Below are 20,361 nucleotides of genomic sequence, written 5' to 3'. Positions count from 1 at the left end.
CTGCTCTTTTGGAGTTTCCTGCCTCAGGCCTACTCATGCCCTGATCGCTGGCTCAGTCCTATTCTTGTGGAATTTCCAGTATTTATTTTTATTATGTCTACCCAGTGTGGTCCCTATTTCCCTCCTCAAGAGCTAGTGCTGATCATTTTTAGTGAATTTTGCTATAGTTAACTGTTGAAGAAATGGTAATGAAATAGTTTTCCTGTATCCTTGAAGCTCAAAATTGACATGAGAATTTGAAATGAGATGAGAAAACCTCCACACTTAAAGGACTTTAAAAAAAAAATCAGGATGGTACATATATGTCACGAAACATTGAAAAAATAATGAATAAGGTCCAGATCACAAATAGAGTGAAAATTTGTTTATCAAAGCAAGAGGAGATTGTGCATTTTTGGGGGAAAACTTATGGGAAGGGGTAAATATGTTGCTTTGAATAGTGAAGAGGAGTGTGGAAGGAAAAGGAGTTTATTATACTTCTTTTTGTTCAGGTTCAATAGTGATTTAAGAGAAATCATAAACAGTTGGAGAAACTAAAATCATTTTTATAGGGAAAGTCATGTTCAAAGTGGATTTTGAAGGATAGTGAAGCTTTTGGTAGGGATAAAAAAAAAAACTGTAGGGAACACTTAGTGTAGGGGTTACCAAGCTATATCACAGAATGTTTTTGAATGAATGCAGTTTAAGACACGGCCATGGCATTTATTTATGTACTAGCATATATGCATATATTCAAGCTACAATAGTAGAACTGAAAAATTGAGACAGAGGTGGAGGCTGGAGCAATAAGCTCGGCAACTGAGAGCACTGACTGCTCTTCCAGAGGACCTAGGTTTGATTCCCAGCACCCACATGGCAGCTTAAAACTGTCTGTAACTCTGGTTCCAAAGATCTGGCACCCTTTTCTGGACTCCAGGTTCAGTACACACACAGTGCACAGACAACATGTAGGTAAAACACTGGTACACATATTTTTAAGTTGAGACAGACCATATGGCTTACAATAGCTAAAATATTTACTCTTGGTTCTTCGCAGAGAAGTTAGCTGTTCCCTGTAGGTAGATTCTACTTAAGAAGGAAAGTATTATGATGACTATTGCAGAATGAAAAGGAGATATTCTTGTGGGTTCATTTAGCCATAGAAGAGTGGCTAATGAGATTAGCCTTGAAGGAATACAATAGAGAGATAGGAGTGAAGGCCATTCTGCCAGGACAGTTTGTAATTCAGTAACACAAAGAGGGTGGTGTATCTTTAATGGTATTTTTCTTAATTTCCCTCGCTAGCCAAGAAGGATCAAGAAGGTGGAGAAGAAAAGAAATCTGTGCAAAAGAAAAAAGTAAAGAGCTAAAAGTGTTGGAACTCAAAGACATCCCAGAATCTCTGTGAGTAATTCTTATGATTCCAGCATCTATTCTTGTGAAGGTGTGTCAGGGTCCGGTGCCCGTATAATATTGTCCCACAAAAGTGTTCCTGTAAGAACATAATTTCTCTAAGGTCCCTTCGAGTGAAACACCTCTTGTGAGTACCTGCTCTGTGCCAGGCAGAGCACAGTGAGGCTTGAGTATCTCATCAAATCCTTCAGTAGCACAGCAGTGTTGACAAGGTTTCAGCTTTATGTCAAGCAGGTGAAGGTTTTAGGGTTGTGTCTAGTTATAGAGCTAAGTGGACACAGGACTCAGGTTTTAACTCAGTTTTCCTTTTTATTTTACTAGAGGGTTGGGGAGGACTGAGATGGGATCTTGCTGTATAACTTGGCTGTCCTTGAACTGACGATCCTTATACTTCAGCCTCGGAGTGCTGGGGTTTTAGGTGGACAGCATCACGCCTGGCCAAACTTCTTCAGCCTTCTTTCCCTTGCGTCAACAGGAAATCTCCCGCAGGGTCCTCAGCCTCAGCGCATTTCCTTCTACTTGTTGATAAGGAATGCAGCTGCTGTTGTGACTTTCAGTTCAACAAAATGATTACATTTAGAATGAGTGAGGTAAATCTTGTAGTACTGTCAGAGGAGGGTCAGTAACCCCAGAAAATTAAGCATATGCTACCATATTTCTTCTGTTCTGACTTGCCCCTGGATTGAGAGCTGCAGTTAGTGAGAAAATTCAGGTTGAAGGGCCTTCTACACTTCGAGAGCCTTCCACATGTTCACTCAGCAGTCCACAGGTCACAAGTTGACATAGTTACTGCCTGACTTGTGGTTCGGATCAATGTTATCCTTCTTGTGTTCATTTCAGCCATCAGTCCTGTACCTTCCTTTATGCTAAGTAATAGATACTAATTTTGTTGGTCAACTAATATTTGAGAGTCTGGCATGTGACAGGCTCTAGCTCTATTAGGTACATGCTAGTCATGTGTTGTATAAATGAGGAGTATATATTCCATAAGCTTATTCTAATCTTATAGTTACTGTTTATTTTTCCACATGAGAAACTAAAGTTCAGATGTTATGACTTGTCCAAAATCACCCAAACTAGTACACATACCCACAGTATTCAGAGTGAGTGTAGTAAGACAATGTGTGTGTGTGTCCGTCCGTCCGCGCCCGCCCCCCCTCTCTGTGTATGTATGTGTATTTTTTTCTTACTGTGGAGGTGGAGGCAGAGGCAGGCGGACCTCTATAAGATTTCGATGCCACCCTGATCTACAGAGCAAGTTCCAAGACATCCAGGGCTACACAGAGAACCCTATCTCAAAAAACAAATTTTCACTAAAAAATTAAGTAATGCTCCCATAAATGTGCATGTCCTTCTTGCACAGGACCATGCTGATCATTCCAGTTGGTATATGCTTCAAAAAGCAAGCATAGTTTTATATTATGCTTGATCATATAACCTAGTGAAAGTCTGTTGTGATGTCACCATCCTCCCGCTTTGTTTGTTTGTTTGTTTGTTTGGTTGGTTGGTTGGTTGGTTGGTTTGCTTGGTTTTTTAGACAGGGTGTTTTCTCTGTGTAGCCCTGACTGTCCTGGAACTCGTTCTGTAGACCAGGCTAGTCTCAAGCTCAGAGATCCACCTGCCTCTGCCTCCTGAATGGCTGGAATTTAAAGACATGCTCCACCACTGTCAAGTTAGTGATGTCTTTTTATAGAGACTAAAGTAATGTTAATTTTGTTCCTAAGAGTGTGTCTAAGAACGTAAAGCATGAGTAATTGTTTATTTTAGAAAATGATAGAAGAAAGACATTATATTTTATTGTTCTCAATGGAATAATATTAAAATGGGAAATAGTTTAGAAAGGAATGGGGTCATTATTTCTCCTTCATGACCCCTCCCACTCGTGTGAGTTCTTTCTCACTTCTTAATAAATCTGTGTTCACTCTGCAAAATGAAAGAAAAAAAAGCCAAGGAATTGAGGGGTTGGGGGTGTTGTTAGCAGTAGAACGTTAGCCTAGCACATCCTAGGCCCTGTTTCAGTTCCTCAGAATAGGGGAGGAGGGCATACAATTAGATTGCTTTAGAGTTGAACAGTCTCGTAGGCAGAAAGCTAAGTCAGACAGTCTCTGTCCTCCTGACTCACATGTCTGGTGGAGGCAGGAAAACAAAACAATGGCTGAGGCGCTGCCACCATAAAGGTGAGAATCCTAGGCGTGCGCTAGCAAGAAGGCTTCACGCCACACCATAGTGTTGAAGGGAAGACTGAGAATATTCTCGAGAAGGTGCTGTTTAAAATGGGTTGAAGACCCGTCTAGAAGGAGTTAAGGGAAGAGCTAGCTCACTTCAGGAGGGGTGAGTAGGACTGGGTGCTGCCAGAACTGCAGCCCATTTGGGGCTGGAGAGATGGCTCAGTGGTTAAGAGCACTGACTGCTCTTCCAGAGGACCCAGGTTCAATTCCCAGCACCCCAACATAGCAACTCACAACTGAAGATCCATTTGCAGGGATCTGACACCTTCACACCAATGCACATAAAATAAAGTTAAATTAACCATAAAAATATTAAAAAAAAAAAAAAAAGAACTGCAGGGCATTATAGCGTCGGAATTGCTGAGGAGATTTTAATCAGGCTGTTACAGCCTTCTGTTGGGAGACTGGTTTAGCAGGTGATTTCAGGCTCAGGAAGATGAGCTGTTTAAACTAATGAGATGATCAGGATGAAAAGGCAAGGCAGAAAGACAGGAGTTCCTGGTGCTTAGGTGAGGTGAAGGACAATGACACTGGAGCAAATGTGGAAGCTGAGTGAGGCAAGTTCACCAAGAAACCGAGTGGCTAGTAGATTTGAGTCAGGGATGACAAGATAGGACCTTTATAGAGTGCACTCACTGGGTGCTGCCTTTTCATTGGCTTTGTGAGGATATAATAGGTAAAAGTTCTAAAACTGAAAAATAGATCACTGTTTTCAGATGCCGTAAAGGAGAAAAAACATATGTTAATAATAGAAGGGAACATTGAGTCAAAGTTTTTTTTAAAGATTGACTTGACTGCAATATGATGAAGGGAAAGGATGTTAGGTTCACCTTAAGAGCTGGCTATGGTAACACACACTTTTAATCTCAGCACTCAGGCAGATCTCTAGGTTTAAGACCAAGCTGATCTACAGAGTTCAAGGATATCCAAGACTGCATAGGGTCAGATAGAGAAGCCGGAGTGAGCAGTCAAGAGAAAGAGCTGCTTTTTTTTGGGGGGGAGGGGATTGGTTTCGAGACAGGGTTTCTCTGTGTAATAGTCCTAGCTGTGATGGAACTCACTCTGTAGACCAGGCTGGCCACAAACTCACAGAGATCTGCCTGCCTTTGCCTCCCAAGTGCTGGGATTAAAGGTGTGTACCACCACCACCATCCAATGAAAGAGCTGCTTTTATAGACTTGATAAGTGTAAGTGTTTTGGCCTACATGTGTGTGTGTGTACCTAGAGCCTGAGAAGGCCTGAAGAGAATGCTGGATTTATATGAACTAGTGTTACAGGTGGTTTTGAGCTGCTCTCTGGATGCTGAGAACCAACCCAGGTCCTCTGCAAGAGCCGCCGGTGCTCTTAACCACTGAACCTCTCCAGCCCCAAGAGAGGACTCTTGATAAAACTGAGGAGTCAAATTAGAACATTGGGGAACTGAAGGACATGGTATGCTTCTCAGGAGTGGAACTTGACTGTTTTAAGAATGAACAGGCCAAGGGCAATGGCAACTCTTGTGGGAGAAGGTATCTAAACCAGGAGGTGGGTTGTTTTGAGAGTTGTGACCCATGAGCTACTGCATGGCATGGTGTGGCTGGTGTGTAGGAATGGGCGACAGTGGGAGCTCGAGCACAGGGCTCGGGCTTGGATTTCAACTACCTAGGCACAGTGGTCTTTCAGGACCTGGAATGGAGAGGAGAATAAGAAGAACCTGTCTTTCTGTCTCATTCTCTGGCAGCAATCTTTTTGGGTTCCTTCCGTATGCCCTATCAAGAAATTAAGAATGTTATCCTGGAGGTGAATGAGGCTGTTCTCACCGAATCTATGATCCAGGTAAGCAACAGGCTTAAAAGCCAGCAACTCAGTGCTGGCTGACGAAGCTGCTGTGTCCCTCCCTGGTGGGCCGGTACCTCAGCAGACTCAGGAACCCCCTCCATCTCACAAGCCGCCCCACCCCATGCTTCCTTTATTATCCCTGGCCAGAGTATGGAGCCTGTTCACAGTCGCGGTGCTCAGGCTTTCAGCTCACCCCACATTGCATTTACCTTCTTTTCCAGAACCTCATTAAACAGATGCCAGAACCAGAACAGTTAAAAATGCTCTCTGAACTGAAGGACGAGTATGATGATCTGGCTGAGTCAGAGCAGTTTGGCGTGGTGGTGAGTGAGGCCTGTAGCAGTCAACTCTTTTCCAGTTCCTTATTCCCTTCCGTCTGGAGACCAGCCTGGTCACTTGATCTTTGCTTCTGATCTGATTTTAATCTTTTAGTCAATCAATTTCTCTATGTCTCCCCCCATCCACCTCCTTGCTGTGGAAGCTACAATCTCCAGAGGAGGCTCAACCTGTATCTTTTGGTGTCTCTTCTCCATTATCTCCATAATGGAACTTCTTGCCTTCCTCACTAGATGGGCACAGTGCCCCGTCTTCGACCTCGCCTCAATGCTATTCTCTTCAAGCTACAATTCAGTGAGCAAGTGGAGAATATCAAGCCAGAGATCGTGTCTGTCACTGCTGCATGTGAGGAGCTGCGTAAGAGTGAGAACTTCTCCAACCTCCTGGAGATCACTCTGCTTGTTGGAAACTATATGAATGCTGGCTCCAGGAATGCTGGTGCTTTTGGCTTCAATATCAGCTTTCTTTGTAAGGTAAACCCTGGGGTTAGATAGGATGACAGAGGGAAGGCTACTGGAGCCCAGTATTGGCCTAAGGTGATTTGGGACAAGTAATGATTTCTCTTCTGACCCCAAGCTCCGAGACACCAAGTCTGCAGATCAGAAGATGACATTGTTGCATTTCTTGGCTGAGTTATGTGAGAATGACTACCCTGATGTCCTCAAGTTTCCTGATGAACTTGCCCATGTAGAGAAAGCCAGCCGAGGTAAGGCAGTGTAGGGAAAGCTAGAAGGTGCTTCTGGGCCAGCAAGATGGCTCAGTAGGTAAAGATGCTTGTTGCTAAGCCTTCCAACGTGAATTCAGTCACTGGGACCAACATATTATAAGGAACAAAACAACTCTCACAAGTGATCCTCTCACCCAAGCACACACACACACACTCACACCCCACTCAAAATACACAGATAAATATAATTTGAAAATTTTTCTTAAAAGGTGGTTCTAGTCGGGCGGTGGTGGCACATGCCTTTAATCCCAGCACTTGGGAGGCAGAGGCAGGCGGATCTCTGTAAGTTCTAGGCCAGCCTGGTCTACAAGAGCTAGTTCCAGGACAGGCTCTAAAGCTACAGAGAAACCCTGTCTCAAAAAACAAAAAAAAAAAAAAGGTGGTTCTTTGGCCTAAATGTCTTTATATGGGGAAATAGGGCACATTAGACAGACATTAGATCATTTTAAGTGAGAATAAAGGAGAGTTTAGATATTTAAAGTGTCTAAGGTACAAGGAGGAGTGTGAGGCTGAAGGACCTCACCTGTGTAGCGGTGGAAGGGTGTTTTCCCTGCCTTGGAATACTACGTGCACATGCACAGATGCTGGAAAGGCAGGTGCTTTCAGTCTAGGTTCACAGCTTTTGTCATTCTGAAAGACAGACTGGATTAACAAGCAGAGGGTCCCATTGTCTGGAACTAGACAAAACACTGGGTTAAAATGGGACAGATGTATACTCTGCTTCTGGGTTCCTACCTATGTCCCCTTCTGAAATCCTGTTACCTGAAATAAATGAGACCAAGATCTCAGGAGACCCATGGGTTCTTTTAAAATGTTATGAAGTCTGCTTCTGTTAGTATTGTACAGTGTATGAAAGTTGGAAGTTCAGTTAGCAAATAGTCAGTGCTTTTACTGCAAAGATCAAAACCAGCATGTGACTCAGAGAAAGGAGCATGTGTATGCTAGAGGAGCACACATGGATAAGAAAGGGAAGTACCTAAGCAGGGTGACTGCAAGGTGAGGCTAAGAGAGGTTGTGATTTCCAGGAAGTTCTTCTGTTTCTCTCCTGTAGTTTCTGCTGAGAACTTGCAGAAGAACTTAGATCAGATGAAGAAACAGATTGCTGATGTGGAACGTGATGTTCAGAATTTCCCAGCTGCCACAGATGAAAAGGACAAGTTTGTTGAGAAAATGACTATATCCTTTCTGGAGGCACTGAATCCCTAGGGAGGGAAAGTCTCCTCGGGGGAGTAAGATAGATGATGGCAATATTTAGTTTTCACCTTTGAATTTTTTCTTTCCACTAAATACACAATTTGTAAACTTAATGTAGAAGGGAATGCAAACCTTGCAGATAAACTACAAGTCCCTGAGTGCCTACTCTGTGTTCCACTCGTGTTATAAACATACCCACCTTCACTAAAAGCCCCTGAGTTCCTACTCTGCCCGTTGCTGTTCCAGATACACCCTTTCACAGAGCCAACCACTGCCACTTTCTGATTGACAACTCGTTTATTTTTACATAGAAACTGCATCATGTACTTTATCTGCATTTGTCTTGGCCTTGCGTCTGTAGTAGTCTTTGCAGCTTCTGTTAAATAGGTAAGCCATAGCTTATGGTTTGTCACTCTGCATATTTAGAATGCTTCTGTTCTCTGTCATGAGCAGTACTATATGGTGTTCGCTGCACAGCCCATTCTACATCTTTGAGTGCTTCTGCCTGGCTCTGCTCTTGGTCTTGGTCCTTTACTCCCTGGCTGCACAGCTTTGTGAAGGATGCACAGGAGCAGTATAACAAGCTGCAGATGATGCACTCCAACATGGAGACTCTGTATAAGGAGCTAGGCGACTACTTCGTCTTTGACCCTAAGAAATTGTCTGTGGAAGAATTCTTTATGGATCTACACAACTTTAGGAATATGTTTTTGGTGAGTATGGGTGAACTGCTAAGTTTTGATTGGGTTCCTGATGGTTATTGGTGGGTTTACACGTGCCCACATATCCTCCATCTGGTTTTGTTTGTCCATGTCTCCCCCACTCTGTGCTTCAGCAAGCAGTCAAGGAGAATCAGAAGCGCCGGGAAACTGAAGAAAAGATGCGGAGAGCAAAACTAGCCAAGGAGAAGGCAGAGAAAGAGCGACTGGAGAAGCAGCAGAAGCGAGAGCAGCTCATAGACATGAATGCAGGTGGGAATGGGAAGGGTTTCAGGAGGCGTCTCTGTCCAGAACCTAGAGCTGCCCAGGCTGGCAAATCTACCTCCAACCTCCTGGTGCTGGATTTTAACATGTTTAATTGTTTCCTCTCCTTTGCGGGCTCTTGGATTATGTCTCATTGCCCTTGTGATTTGGGAATTGCTGTCCCACGTACTCTTTGCTTCTGCCTGTCCAAAATGTTTCCTGACCTGTTCTCATTCCTGCTGTTAAATGTTTCAGGTTTTCAGAATCTTTTTGTGACTCCTCCCATCTTGTAGTAGCTCTTCTTTCTCCTTACTTCACCAGTACGGTGTCCCTGTTACCTCTTAACATATTGTATGCACATCTGAAAGACCATAAATGGACTGAACTTCTGGAAGGGGGTGAAAAACTGGCCACCCTCTTTCTCCATCAGAAGCCTGTCTTTGTTTGAGCATATGGTCTCAATTACTGGCCCTCTGTTTCCTGTCTCTGCTTCTTTCCTGTGGAGGATTTCCCTGCCCCCCGCTACTCCTGTGGGCAGCGGAAATACAGTGAATGCAGCATATGTAACACATGGCCCTGGCTGATCTGAAGGGCAGTGAGCCTCTGGAGTGAGAGCTTTTGGGGACTGACAAGTCTTAAAAATTTGCTGAACACAAACAGTAGAGACTAACAAGGTGGTTAGCTAACAAGTCCAGAGACCTTCAGGGTAGTTCCTTTACCTTACTCAGTTGTATTTAAGCCAACAACTTTATTCCCCTAATGATGTTAAAATTTACACCAAGCATCCATCATTTCCCTCCCTATTCTCCCTGGGCCTCCAGGGCTTTTCCACTTCTTTATTGAATAGGATGTAATGGGAGCAAGGTGGAATCCCAAATAGCATTTGGGATAAGGGCCCAGCCAGCAGGTGGCGTAGTGGACCTTATCCTATTCTGAGTGCAAATGGAATTGAATGTAGGTCAGCTGCACTGATGATGTTCAGACAGCAGGTGGCGCAGGCAGTAATGAGCCCCAGTTTTTAGCTAGTAGCCAACCAGCTCCTTGGGATTTCAGTTTCAGATTTCACTATCCTGAGCTGTTGCCATGGAAACTGAGCCTGGCTAGAACTGGGATTCTATGTTAACTCTTTGCATTCTAGCCAGGCTACTTTCAGCTTTTACATACAGAGCTGTCTTCAAGGAAGATACAACCACTGTAAGCAGTAGTTGTGTGAAATACAGTCTTGATCAGTGGGCTCTCTTCCTTTAACCCTCCTCTGAAGCCTAAGCCCTCAGTGGTTCATGCATATGAACTGGGACTGATAATAGTTACAATAGTTGCTTTGCAATCCTGTTTCTCCCCCCTCCCCCCCCAGTACTTTCTATGTAGCCTGGGCTAGCCTTGAACTTCCTCTTCCTGTTTCCACCTCCCAAGTACTGGGTATATAGGCATGGTCACCTTGCCTGTCATAGCTGCCTTTTGGTTTATAGTTGTGGTCTCTGCTTACTCAGGTTAGACAATCCTAGGAGTCTGCTGGCCTTGATTGGTGTGAGTGGGATGGCACTGCCATAAGTGCCCCAGGGTTTGCCTAGTGAGCAGTGCGTTTTCAGGCACTCTCAAACACCTACACACACATAAAGTAAACCCGAGAGGGTGAACCTTTCTGTCTGTTTTGAGCTGCCAGCCAGTGTGGGGGAGGGGCAGCCATCAGCAGCCACGCACTTCACGTGCATCTTGGTGTTTGCTATGCTGGTCTGGCTGAAGAATTTACACCTCTGTCTTTGTCCATGACAGAGGGAGATGAGACGGGTGTGATGGACAGTCTTCTGGAAGCTCTGCAGTCGGGGGCAGCATTCCGACGAAAGAGAGGGCCCCGTCAAGGTAAGTAAGCAAGTGGAACCCAATTGGGTGTTGGAGGGGGTGTGGGGCCTCTGCTCCTGGTCATGCTAGCTGAGGGCGGAAGAACAGAGTGATGTTCCAGGGTTTAGAAATTTCCCATTTCTGTGCACTAAGAGTGGATTATATAGGCCTCTTCCTTCCGCATTAGGAAGTCCTCACTAGGACCCTTTGGAGGCCTAGATGTGTGATAGCTTCTTTCTGTCAAAGGGTAAGAGCATTGCAGAAGCATCTTTGGCAAAGTTAAAGCTTGGCCCCCATTTGCTGGCCGCTCTGTAGACACATCTGCTATGAGCTTCACTTGGAAACTGCTGTAGAGAGAAGATGGCTAGATAACAGTGGTGCTTCTGGACCTCCAGGCTGACCACCTGGAAGGTGCAGACGATACCAGCCCGTATAAACTCGGTGTCCTAGCTCCAGTGGTCTCAGAAGGAGAAGCAGGTATGAAAGAAGGGCTTAGAACTCTGGTTAGGACTTGCAGTTTTACAGATAGGGCTTTGGAGAGTACAGCTAACAGCACTCCTTGGGTATTTAGTTTTTGTAGAGGTTCTCATGGCACTGTTTCCTGCCCATCAAAAGTACCATGCATCTCACTCTGCTGTCTCCATGAGCCTCTTAACTAAGCCCAGCCTGCTTCAGACTTTGGTGGGGAATTCCTTCTAAGCCTTTTCCTGAGGAATTGTACTAGAGACCCAGATGCTTCCTGTATAAGTAGCCAGGCATCAGTGACTTCCCTCTGCTGGGGATGCCCCATTCTCTCTCTGCTGCTTTCCTAATGAAAAACCAGGTCTTGCTTGTAGAGGAAAAGATTTTTTCAGAACTACCTTTTCAGTAGAGTACCTGAGTTTAGTCAGAGTACTATCTCCCAGTTAGATAGACAATTCAAGGGGACTTACTGGAAATACTAAAATCAAAAGAAGTTGAAAACAAGGACTGCATAGTTTATATCCGTTTCAGCTTGTAATCTTGTCTTTCTGATCTGGTTTACTAAGATTACCAAACATCTGGGAGACCCTCTAAAACACTCCTAGTTACACTGTGAGCTTTTTAGACTTAGGTACTATCACATCATCTAAAGGGTGTGGCCTTGCATCAGGCATAACAGAAAGTGGCTTCAGAGTAGCTTACCAAGGATTAGGATCTTTTCTTCAACGAGAAAGACTGGAGTTTTGAAGGCCCCATTCTCAAAGTACAGAGGTCCCAGGGGTCGCAAGCTCCCTCCAGGGCTGCTGGACCTAGCTGCTCTGCTCTTTGTCTGGCTACCTCTTGACTGTCCCCATGACCAGCAGTTCTCAACCTTCCTAATGTTGCGACCCTTTAACATGGTTCCTATGTTATGGCAACCTCACCAATCCTGAGATTATTCTGCTGCTACTTTATAGCTGCAGTTTTGCTACTGTTAGGTAGGTAAGGGAGGAGGCCGCTTGTTTCCTTCCAGGCCCACTTAGCTCCAAAATAATCACACAGAAACCATATTATTTAAATCACTGCTTGGCCCATTAGCTCTAACATCTTATTGGCTAACTTAATTTAACCCCTTTCCATTAATCTGTGTATCGCCACATGGCAGTGGCTTAACCAGGTAAAGTTCCCAGCGTCTGTCTCTGGTGGTTGCTCCATGGCCTCTCTCTCTGCATTCCGTTTAATTTTCCCCATCTAGCTCTGTTCCCCTATAGTTCTGCTATAGGCCCAAAGCAGTTCCTCTATTTATCAGTGGTAATCGTGGCATACAAAGGGAAATCCCACATCACTGTTATTGAATCGTAATGTAAATATCGACGTGCAGGGTATCTGCCATGTGACCTCCAAATGGGTGCTCATAACAAGGGCTGAGAGCCAGAGAACCAGAAAACTGTCAGGCTTATCTGCCTTACAGTCTTTCCATTTCCCAGAGGCAGCTGTCTCTATTCAAAGACACTAGATTTTTCCCTAGAGCCTCCAGGAATGTTAAAATCTTCCAGTCTCCAGAGACACGAAGAAGTGACCCTACACAAAGACCCATTGAGGACTTGGAAGAGGAGCATTACTATCAGGGCTGGTTCATTCAAAGTACCATGTCAATTGCTGTGGTCTGAAGGGTGTGGGAGAACAATGGCTTGAGTGTCAAGAGGAAGAATCCTTGATTGTATTACAGCTCCTATTTCCAGCTGTGATTGAGTCAGCTTGTGGTTTTAATGACTCAACTTTTATCTCTAAGCCAGAATTGTATGTAGGCCACTAACATACTAGAATGAAAGTCAAGAAAGAAATGTATTTCTCTGAAGTCTCCGCTGCTGTCTCCCAGATTAGTATAAGCTCTTCTTATGCTAATCGAGGTCTGTGTTAGAGCTTGAGGAACTAAAGACCTTCCTATTGATTAGTATCCACCCTGCTCAGAGGTAGGAGTTAAGGTGCTTTTAAGCCCAGGTGGATCTCCAAGTTGAAGATCAGCCTTATCTACAAAACCAGTTCCAGGACAGCCAGGGCTACACAGGGGGTAAAAAATTAAGATCCTAAACCAGAACTGTATCTAGCTTTTGTGAATCCCAGTCCAGGGCTCTTCCCTACTAAGCCTGTATTATTGGACAGGAAATGGCAGTGACCTCTATTTGGGCCAGAAAACTCTGGCATAGGATATTACAAAGAGAGTTCTGGGAATGGTAAAATTATGCCAGGGAGGTTTTCTGTTGACCCCCTTGTCTGGAAAGAGTGTTCCTGTATCCTTACTCTCCCCAATTTTGTAAAAATAGGACAAGAGGTATAATTAGTATGGTTTCAGACAATGATGAGTTATTAGGATGATAATGACTGTCCCATCTGTCCCAGTTTCCTCTTCCCCGAGGAAGCCTATTAACACGAACACTTCCTCTTTAGTGGTAGTTCATAGCTGGAGTCTCAGGATTTTTTCCTGAACCATTGCACTTTTTCTAATTGAGTTGTGCTCTTAGTATTACTTAGCAGGTTTTACTTATGTGTTTGTTTATCCTTACCTTCTATGATTCTAGCTTTGACTATTTTCTCATACTCCACCTTTATACCCAAATCTGTGGATTCATTATCCTAGTTGGTAATTGTCCCAGATACTTCATAGTCAAACACTGACCTGGTTCTATGGCTACTGTAAGGACTGGGTACTCTTTCAGACAAAGGAAGTCAATTTTCCTGATTGTTTAGTCTGCTTAGCATGATAGTGACCCTGGAGATAGATCAAAAGTTGGAATGCTGGGGTTCCCTTGGTTTAATCAGTTGAAACAAGCACTTTCTCATTCTTAACCTTGGATCACTTCATGTCCATCCCTAGTCTACCTACTTTTAAGGCTTAAAAAGGAAATTGTGCTGTTTTCTTCGTCTGCCATGTTCCCTTGGTTCTTAGGACATATGTAATGAATCAAAAATCTAGTGAGTATAGAAATATCCTAAGACTGTTGAATTAAAGTACAACAGGGAATCTTAAAGGAAACAGCCGAAGAAAGCAACAGTTTGGGGCTTGCTGCCCTGGAACTCTAGCTTCTGTGTTGCTTACTACCACGGCAGGCATTAGAACCGGCAGATACTTCAGTTCACCCACTAGAGTTAGATGGATGTGCACATGTGTATACATACACATATGTAGTTGCACTGAAGAGATATTGAACCACCATTTTTCTGGGCATGACAGTGGGATCCTGGAGAATTGAGTTCCGAAAAGAGTGTTAAAGAAGCACATAAGAGGAGAGACTAAGAACGTAGGGAAAGCACACACTTAGACTCATACATCAGTTACTGAGGCAATGGTTTGGTTTTACAACCCAACATCCATCTAACTTGGTGAAGCCCCTGAGGGTGTAGGTCTCTTACACATATACGCACCCGTGATCTCTACCCAGATACCCCCATGTGCTGTCAGCAGGATTTTTACTGTTCTTTCTCCTCTTGGTAGACAACCCTTTGAGCCCTTGGGAGGAGGAGGAGGAGGAGGAGACCTCTAAGTTGGTAATCTGTGGGCGGATTGTGTGTTCCCTGCCCTGTGGGCAGCTTCTGTGTGTGTAAAAACAGTAGCTTTCTTTGGGTCATGGCTCTGCCCTGAGACTGCCAGTCCTGGACAAGGCTTGGGCTCTTCACTTGGTTTGGCTTCTGCCTTCTTAAAGCTTTTTGCTGATCCAAAACATACACCTTGTTTGTGGCCCCTCTTGACTCTACCTGCTCATGACTCATTAGGGAGTGCTGCTGTACTTGTCGCTGGTTCTCTGAGGCTTAGCCATTGCTTTCTCCACTCCAGTTTTCCCTAGGTCCCAGGAAGGGTTTTTGGATGGATATATATATATTTAATATGCTCTCACTGTGTAGCCCTGGTTTTTCTGGAACTCTTCTATGTAGACTAGGTTGGCCCAGAACTCATAGAGATCTATCTGCCTGCTTCAAACTCCCAAATGTTGAAACTAAAGGTGTGGGCCACCACACCCCACACCCCAGCTTTTTTTTTTTTAATGTCCCAGTTTACTGTATACAGTTTGGGGACTGTCACAAGACTGTATAACTGTTACCATTGTTATATTTCAGAATATTTTTTCATCATCTCCAAAAGAAACCCCATATCCATTAGCAATTACTTTTTAACTTATGCATAAAAGTTGTACATATTTTTCTGGAGTATCTAACAGTGGTTCAGTGCATGTACAAACCATGTAGACCAGGCTGGTCTCGAGCTCACAGAGATCTACCTGCCTCTGCCTCCTGAGTGCTGGGATTTAAGGTGTGCGACACCACCACCAGGCCCAAACCCTTCTTTTTTAGTGAGTAGCAGTAACTTTGGGTTCTCCCCTTCACCAGTTCCTGGTATTGACTTTTGTTGTTGTATTTAAAATTTGTGTGTGTGTGTTCATACATGCGTACATATGCCGTGGCGCAATACCACGCTCGGAGTCGGGTACCTTTACTCACTGAGCCATCTCATTAACAACTTGAACTTTCATTTCAAGTTAAAAACTTTGGTAGGAGCAAGGGGTATTTGTTCCCCCATCTCTAGTTGCTCATTTAGGAATTTTTATTGTTTTAAATTTCATTTTACATTCCAACCACAGTTCTCCCTCCTGCCCCACTTACTTAGAAATTTTGAGACAGGGTCTCATAGCTAAGGCTAGCCTCTTTAAGTTTGCCGGCCTTCAACTAAGAATTTTCCTGCCTCAGCCTCCCAAGTACTGGGATTGCATGTGTGAGCCACCATGCTGTCTTTTCCTGTTGCTCTGCCTTCTCTCTCTGTGAATTTCTCTTAAGTTGGGCACTCGCAGGAATCAGTTTATATAATATAGCATTTTATGTCTGACTTTTAAAACCCCTGGTTGCTCAGTATATATGCAGTCTCTACATGCTGCTTTAAACAGCATGGAGGGGCTGGAGAGATGGCTCAGAGGTTAAGAACATTGCCTGCTCTTCCAAAGGTCCTGAGTTCAATTCCCAGCAACCACATGGTGACTCACAACCATCTGTAATGGGGTCTGGTGCCCTCTTCTGGCCTGCAGGCATACACACAGACAGAATATTGTATACATAATAATAAATAAATAAATATTTAAAAAAAAACAGCATGGAACTAGATGGTCATCATGTGATGGGCATGGTCCTAAGAAGCTGTCTTCCTGTTGAGGATACTGGGGTCCCAAGTATGGATTTATAAATGAGCAGGAGAGACTTGGGCTAAAATTTCTTTCGAGAATTTCCCTCTTGGTCGTCCTTGGCATTCTCTGGTATACATTTTACCATTTCACCCGTGTGTGTGTGTGTGTGTGTGTGTGTGTGTGTGTGTGTATGCACACGTACGTTGTACATCTTGAAGAGGTGTGGGCTTCTGTTGTTGGAGAAATGCATGGGAGTGTGGTGTGCGTGTGATGACAGTGGCTGCGCTCCCTCAAGAAACCCTCACAAGCCTGAAGTCTTCCTCAGTCTTACCCACATGCTTTCTATGGAGTGCCTCGAAAAATAATCCTGTGTGCTAAGCTCTAACATGTTAAATTCCAACAAACCTAAATGAGAAAAGTGGGCTTTGGGTACTCTGTTTCTCTTGATATGTGACTTAGCCAACACTTAAACCCAGTTCTTTTTATGTGTGTGTGTGTATGAGTGATTTGCATACATCTCTGTGTTGTATCCCATGTATGCCTGGTGCCCATGGAGGCCTGAAAAGAGCATTGGATCCCCTGGAACTGAAGTTACAGATGATAGTGAATTGCCATACAGGTGCTGGGAACTAAACCCAGGACCTCTGCAAGAGCAGCCAATGCTCTTAACTGCTGGGCCATTTCCCCAGCCCCTCAAGTCCTATTTTGTCTAGCTGTATCCAAGCCTTCATATTTGCACCAGAGTGTATTTTACGTTGAGTCTCTGGAGTCTCTGCTGTAAACACTTATGAACCAGACAAGGCAGCTACTTCAGTTGCATGGCTTCTGACTGAACACCTGCTGTAAAGTTGTAAAGAGATTAGAAAGCAGACCTGTGGACAGGATCTCATGTTTTCTCTTGTAGTCAACAGGAAAGCTGGGTGTGCAGTCACATCTCTGCTAGCCTCGGAGCTGACCAAGGATGATGCCATGGCTGCTGGTCCTGCTAAGGGGTCCAAGAAAAGTGAAGGAGTCCCCACAATCCTTGAAGAAGCCAAGGAGCTGGTTGGCCGTGCAAGCTAAGCTGGGCTCTATGGCCATTGCTGCTCCTAAGTGAAGCCCAGACTGTCTACCTGCAGCATGTGCCTAAATGGTCAAGGGAATATCCCCCTGCAGTGGCCACTCCATCACCTGACCCTGATTTTCTGTCTGGCCTGCTGCTCTCTGAACATCACACACAGCTTCAGCTTCCTGGAGGCCAGAAGGAAAGGGCAGTGTAGGGGTGGCCTGAGCCCAGCCCAGCCAACCCTGGCTGTGGTATTACCAAAGCAGGGTCCGTGTGTGCTGCCTTAACCCTGACTCCTCCATGTTATCCAGAGATCCTGGTCTCAGACAGAACCCAGCCTGCTTTCTCAGCCCCACTTTGTAGTGGGCCTTCCCCTAGGTCAATCTTGCTGGATTTGTGCTTTTTTTTTTTTTTTTTTTTTTTTTGTGGTTTCTCTGGCCCTGAGAACAGCATGGGACTTGTGAACCTTTGGGCCAGACCCTTTTCGCACTGGCACCTCTGCTTTTCCTCCTGCAGTTATTTATTACTAGTGCTGTGGCATTGGGAACTGCTTCTGCAAAAGCAGGAAGCAAATCCCACCCTCACCCTACTTTCCTGGGAAAAGTCTCCCAGGCAAAGGGTCTCAACCACTCTCCTTGTTCCACTGTGGCCCGGGTCTGAGCCATAGGCAGGTAGCTAGGGCATAGCGACAGTGTGGGGCCCGCCCCCTGCCCGCTGCCATGCTTTGTGCCCTTGCCTCCCTGGACCCTCTGCACCAGCCCTCCCCCCCACCTCCACCCTGCAACTGACCCCCCCTCCCCTATGCCTTCCCCAGAGCTTTGGTGCATCTCATTTGGAGTGTGGGCTGTAGTGTGACCATCCCAACACCTCACCCCCTCCATCCAAGGATATGGGAGGTGGAGCCTCCTGGCTGAGAACTTGTTTTGCAAATGGATCTATTTTTATATGAAAAAAATTTTTTAAGAAAAATAACTTTGGTCCCCTTCCCCCTTCATAATAAAAGAGGCTATGATGGTAGGTTCAAGTATTCCTGGGGTCAGTCCTGAACATGGTCTAGGTGTTGGCCCCGTCCCTCAAGACTTAAACCCTGAGGCCAAGGTAGACCTTTCCCTAGCATCAGTTCTGGGGCAAGATCATTTTTCTGGTTGGGCTGGGCCACACCATAGGATAGCAAGAGCTCCAATCCTGTGTTTTCATGAATGTACTAAATTATCAAGCCAAACGTGCAGATGCTAAGTGGATGCCGAGAAGTGACACAGGGTTGTACCTCCCACCCCCACCCTAGACAGTAGAAGCAACAAGTCAGACTGGGGCCCAAACCTCAGGAAGCTCAGATTCTCTGACTTAGGGTCACTTTCTTGTCCTCCTTTAGCCCCTTCCATTTTCCCCTCTGAGGCTACAGAGAAGGAATGATAGATGCTGTCCAGGCTTGACACAGGATTCAAGTTGCCAGAGCATGGGGGAGAGTTTAGGAAATGCAAGGGCGGCCAGTGCAGGCCCTTGTGGCCAGGGAGGATGGTTTGGGCTGCTAGAGCTCCCGGGCTGCTTCCTGAGAGGACTGATGCAGGGCCTGGTTCTGTCCTGAGCCACCTCCTTGCTAGCTGACATCTGGGGCTTTGACCCTTTTCTTTTTTAATCACTTTTGCTAAAATGCATTTAATTAAAAAAATTTTTTAAGTAGAGGGGACAAAATGCAAACTCCTTGCCTCTTGGGCATCTGGGATGTCATCACCTCCAGTTTGATGGATTTGTTTCCAACTGTCAATAAAGCATTGAAACAGAACTTCCCTCCAGCCTCCTTTGTAAAACTCTGGACTGGTTCTTTTCACTACAGTAGTCTGGGCATCTCTTCAGTGCTTTCCCAGTCAAAAGCTAACCCATCTAGCAGACACGAGCTTGGGCATGATGAATGCATGTAGTTTCTGCAGTCCAGGGTCCCCTCTCAGGGCTGTTTTCCTGTTTACTTACAGCTTCTTCCCACACTGTGACCCTTTGGCTTGGAGCCCTAATTTTATATCTCATGTCCAACTCCCCACTTTCCCAGCATCTCCAGGTGCCACAGTTTTCTGGCCAGTACCTATGTCCTCCATCCCCCATCAAGTTGGAGGGGCTCAACCCTGAGATTGGGATGCTGAGTCTGCCCAACTTGGGTCAGAAGCACCAGAGGACTTGCCACTAAGCTAGGCTTGTCCAAGCAAGTTGTAACTCCCACAAAGACACCTTACAGTGAGCCTGCCAATGATAGACAGGGCGGGCCTTTGGACAACCCTTAACTAGAAATAAAAACCTTTTAAATAGCTCCTGGACCTGTGCAGCTGCTACTCTCATGTGGCAGTGGCCGGAGGTGTGGGGGTGGCTACCTGCCTCTAAACCCTAGAGGCTGTGCTTTTCATCTCATCTATTGGGGCCCACACATCAATTAGAGGACCAACCACAGCTGCTCATTGCCCCGCCGTCTGCTGCCTTGCCTGGAATAGAACCCAGGCGCCTAGCACCCTGCCCTCCCCAACACCAGGCTCGGAGAAAACCCTGCTCTCTCAGCAACCTCACACACCACCACCCTTCCCACGCAAAGTCAAAGTCGCCAGGAAGGTTTGGTTTCCATGGCAACAGATCAGGAGGTGGCAGAACTGGTAACCAGAATCCAAGGGAGGAAACCCAGAAAATGCTCTTCTGGCTCTTCGATAGACATGCCCTCACTGACCCTCCTGAAAACCTGTGGTCTCTTTATGTCATTCTCTGGATCAACCCTCCTGACTCCTGCACCTTCTCTGAGCTGCAGCAACCTGGGGATCGGATTAGCAGTGCTGGAAGCCAGAGAGGGAGTGGAGAAGCCGCAGAGAAGAGGTGGGGACTGGGTTTCAGGGCCATCTCCTCGTGCAGTTCCTTTGACTCCCTGAAGAAAGGGGTAGGCTCTCCAATTAGGCTTTGCTGCATAAAAAGAATGGGAAGGCAAATTCCAGGTAGAGAAACTGAGACTCAAGATAGGAATTGCCTCCCACTGTTTTCTTCAACCCTTTACCGCTGCAGTGGAGGAGGGTAGGTAAAGGAGACCCCGCCCTCCTCTGGATCAACCCACTCGGGTGACCGGAGGGAGAGAGCTTGTGGGGGAGGGGGCGGGAGCTACAGAAAAGTCCCCTGCACCGCCCTCTCAGCAGCATTTGAGTTCCCGCCCCCACTCGTGCTCCTGCTTCCCCCTCCCACGCAAGGT

At 45.5% G+C, this 20,361-nt stretch overlaps 1 protein-coding gene across 1 annotated transcript in view; it reads left to right on the top strand.

The window, feature by feature from the left end:
- Diaph1 (diaphanous related formin 1) overlaps positions 1–18,933 on the top strand; it is a 97,612-nt gene extending 78,679 nt beyond the window's left edge. Inside the window, 10 exon segments of the mRNA XM_038329850.2 lie at positions 1,285–1,383; positions 5,341–5,435; positions 5,660–5,761; positions 6,008–6,247; positions 6,351–6,480; positions 7,553–7,677; positions 8,244–8,408; positions 8,531–8,666; positions 10,431–10,517; positions 17,010–18,933. Of these exon segments, the coding sequence (XP_038185778.1) occupies positions 1,285–1,383; positions 5,341–5,435; positions 5,660–5,761; positions 6,008–6,247; positions 6,351–6,480; positions 7,553–7,677; positions 8,244–8,408; positions 8,531–8,666; positions 10,431–10,517; positions 17,010–17,167 (1,337 nt within the window). The 3' untranslated portion in view covers positions 17,168–18,933.
- The last annotated feature ends 1,428 nt before the right edge of the window (positions 18,934–20,361 follow it).

Source organism: Arvicola amphibius, chromosome 5 (assembly GCF_903992535.2).
Source record: "Arvicola amphibius chromosome 5, mArvAmp1.2, whole genome shotgun sequence".
Classification (NCBI taxonomy): domain Eukaryota; kingdom Metazoa; phylum Chordata; class Mammalia; order Rodentia; family Cricetidae; genus Arvicola; species Arvicola amphibius.
The sequence above is the reverse complement of the archived record's forward strand: the minus strand, read 5'-3'. Positions and strand labels throughout refer to the sequence as shown.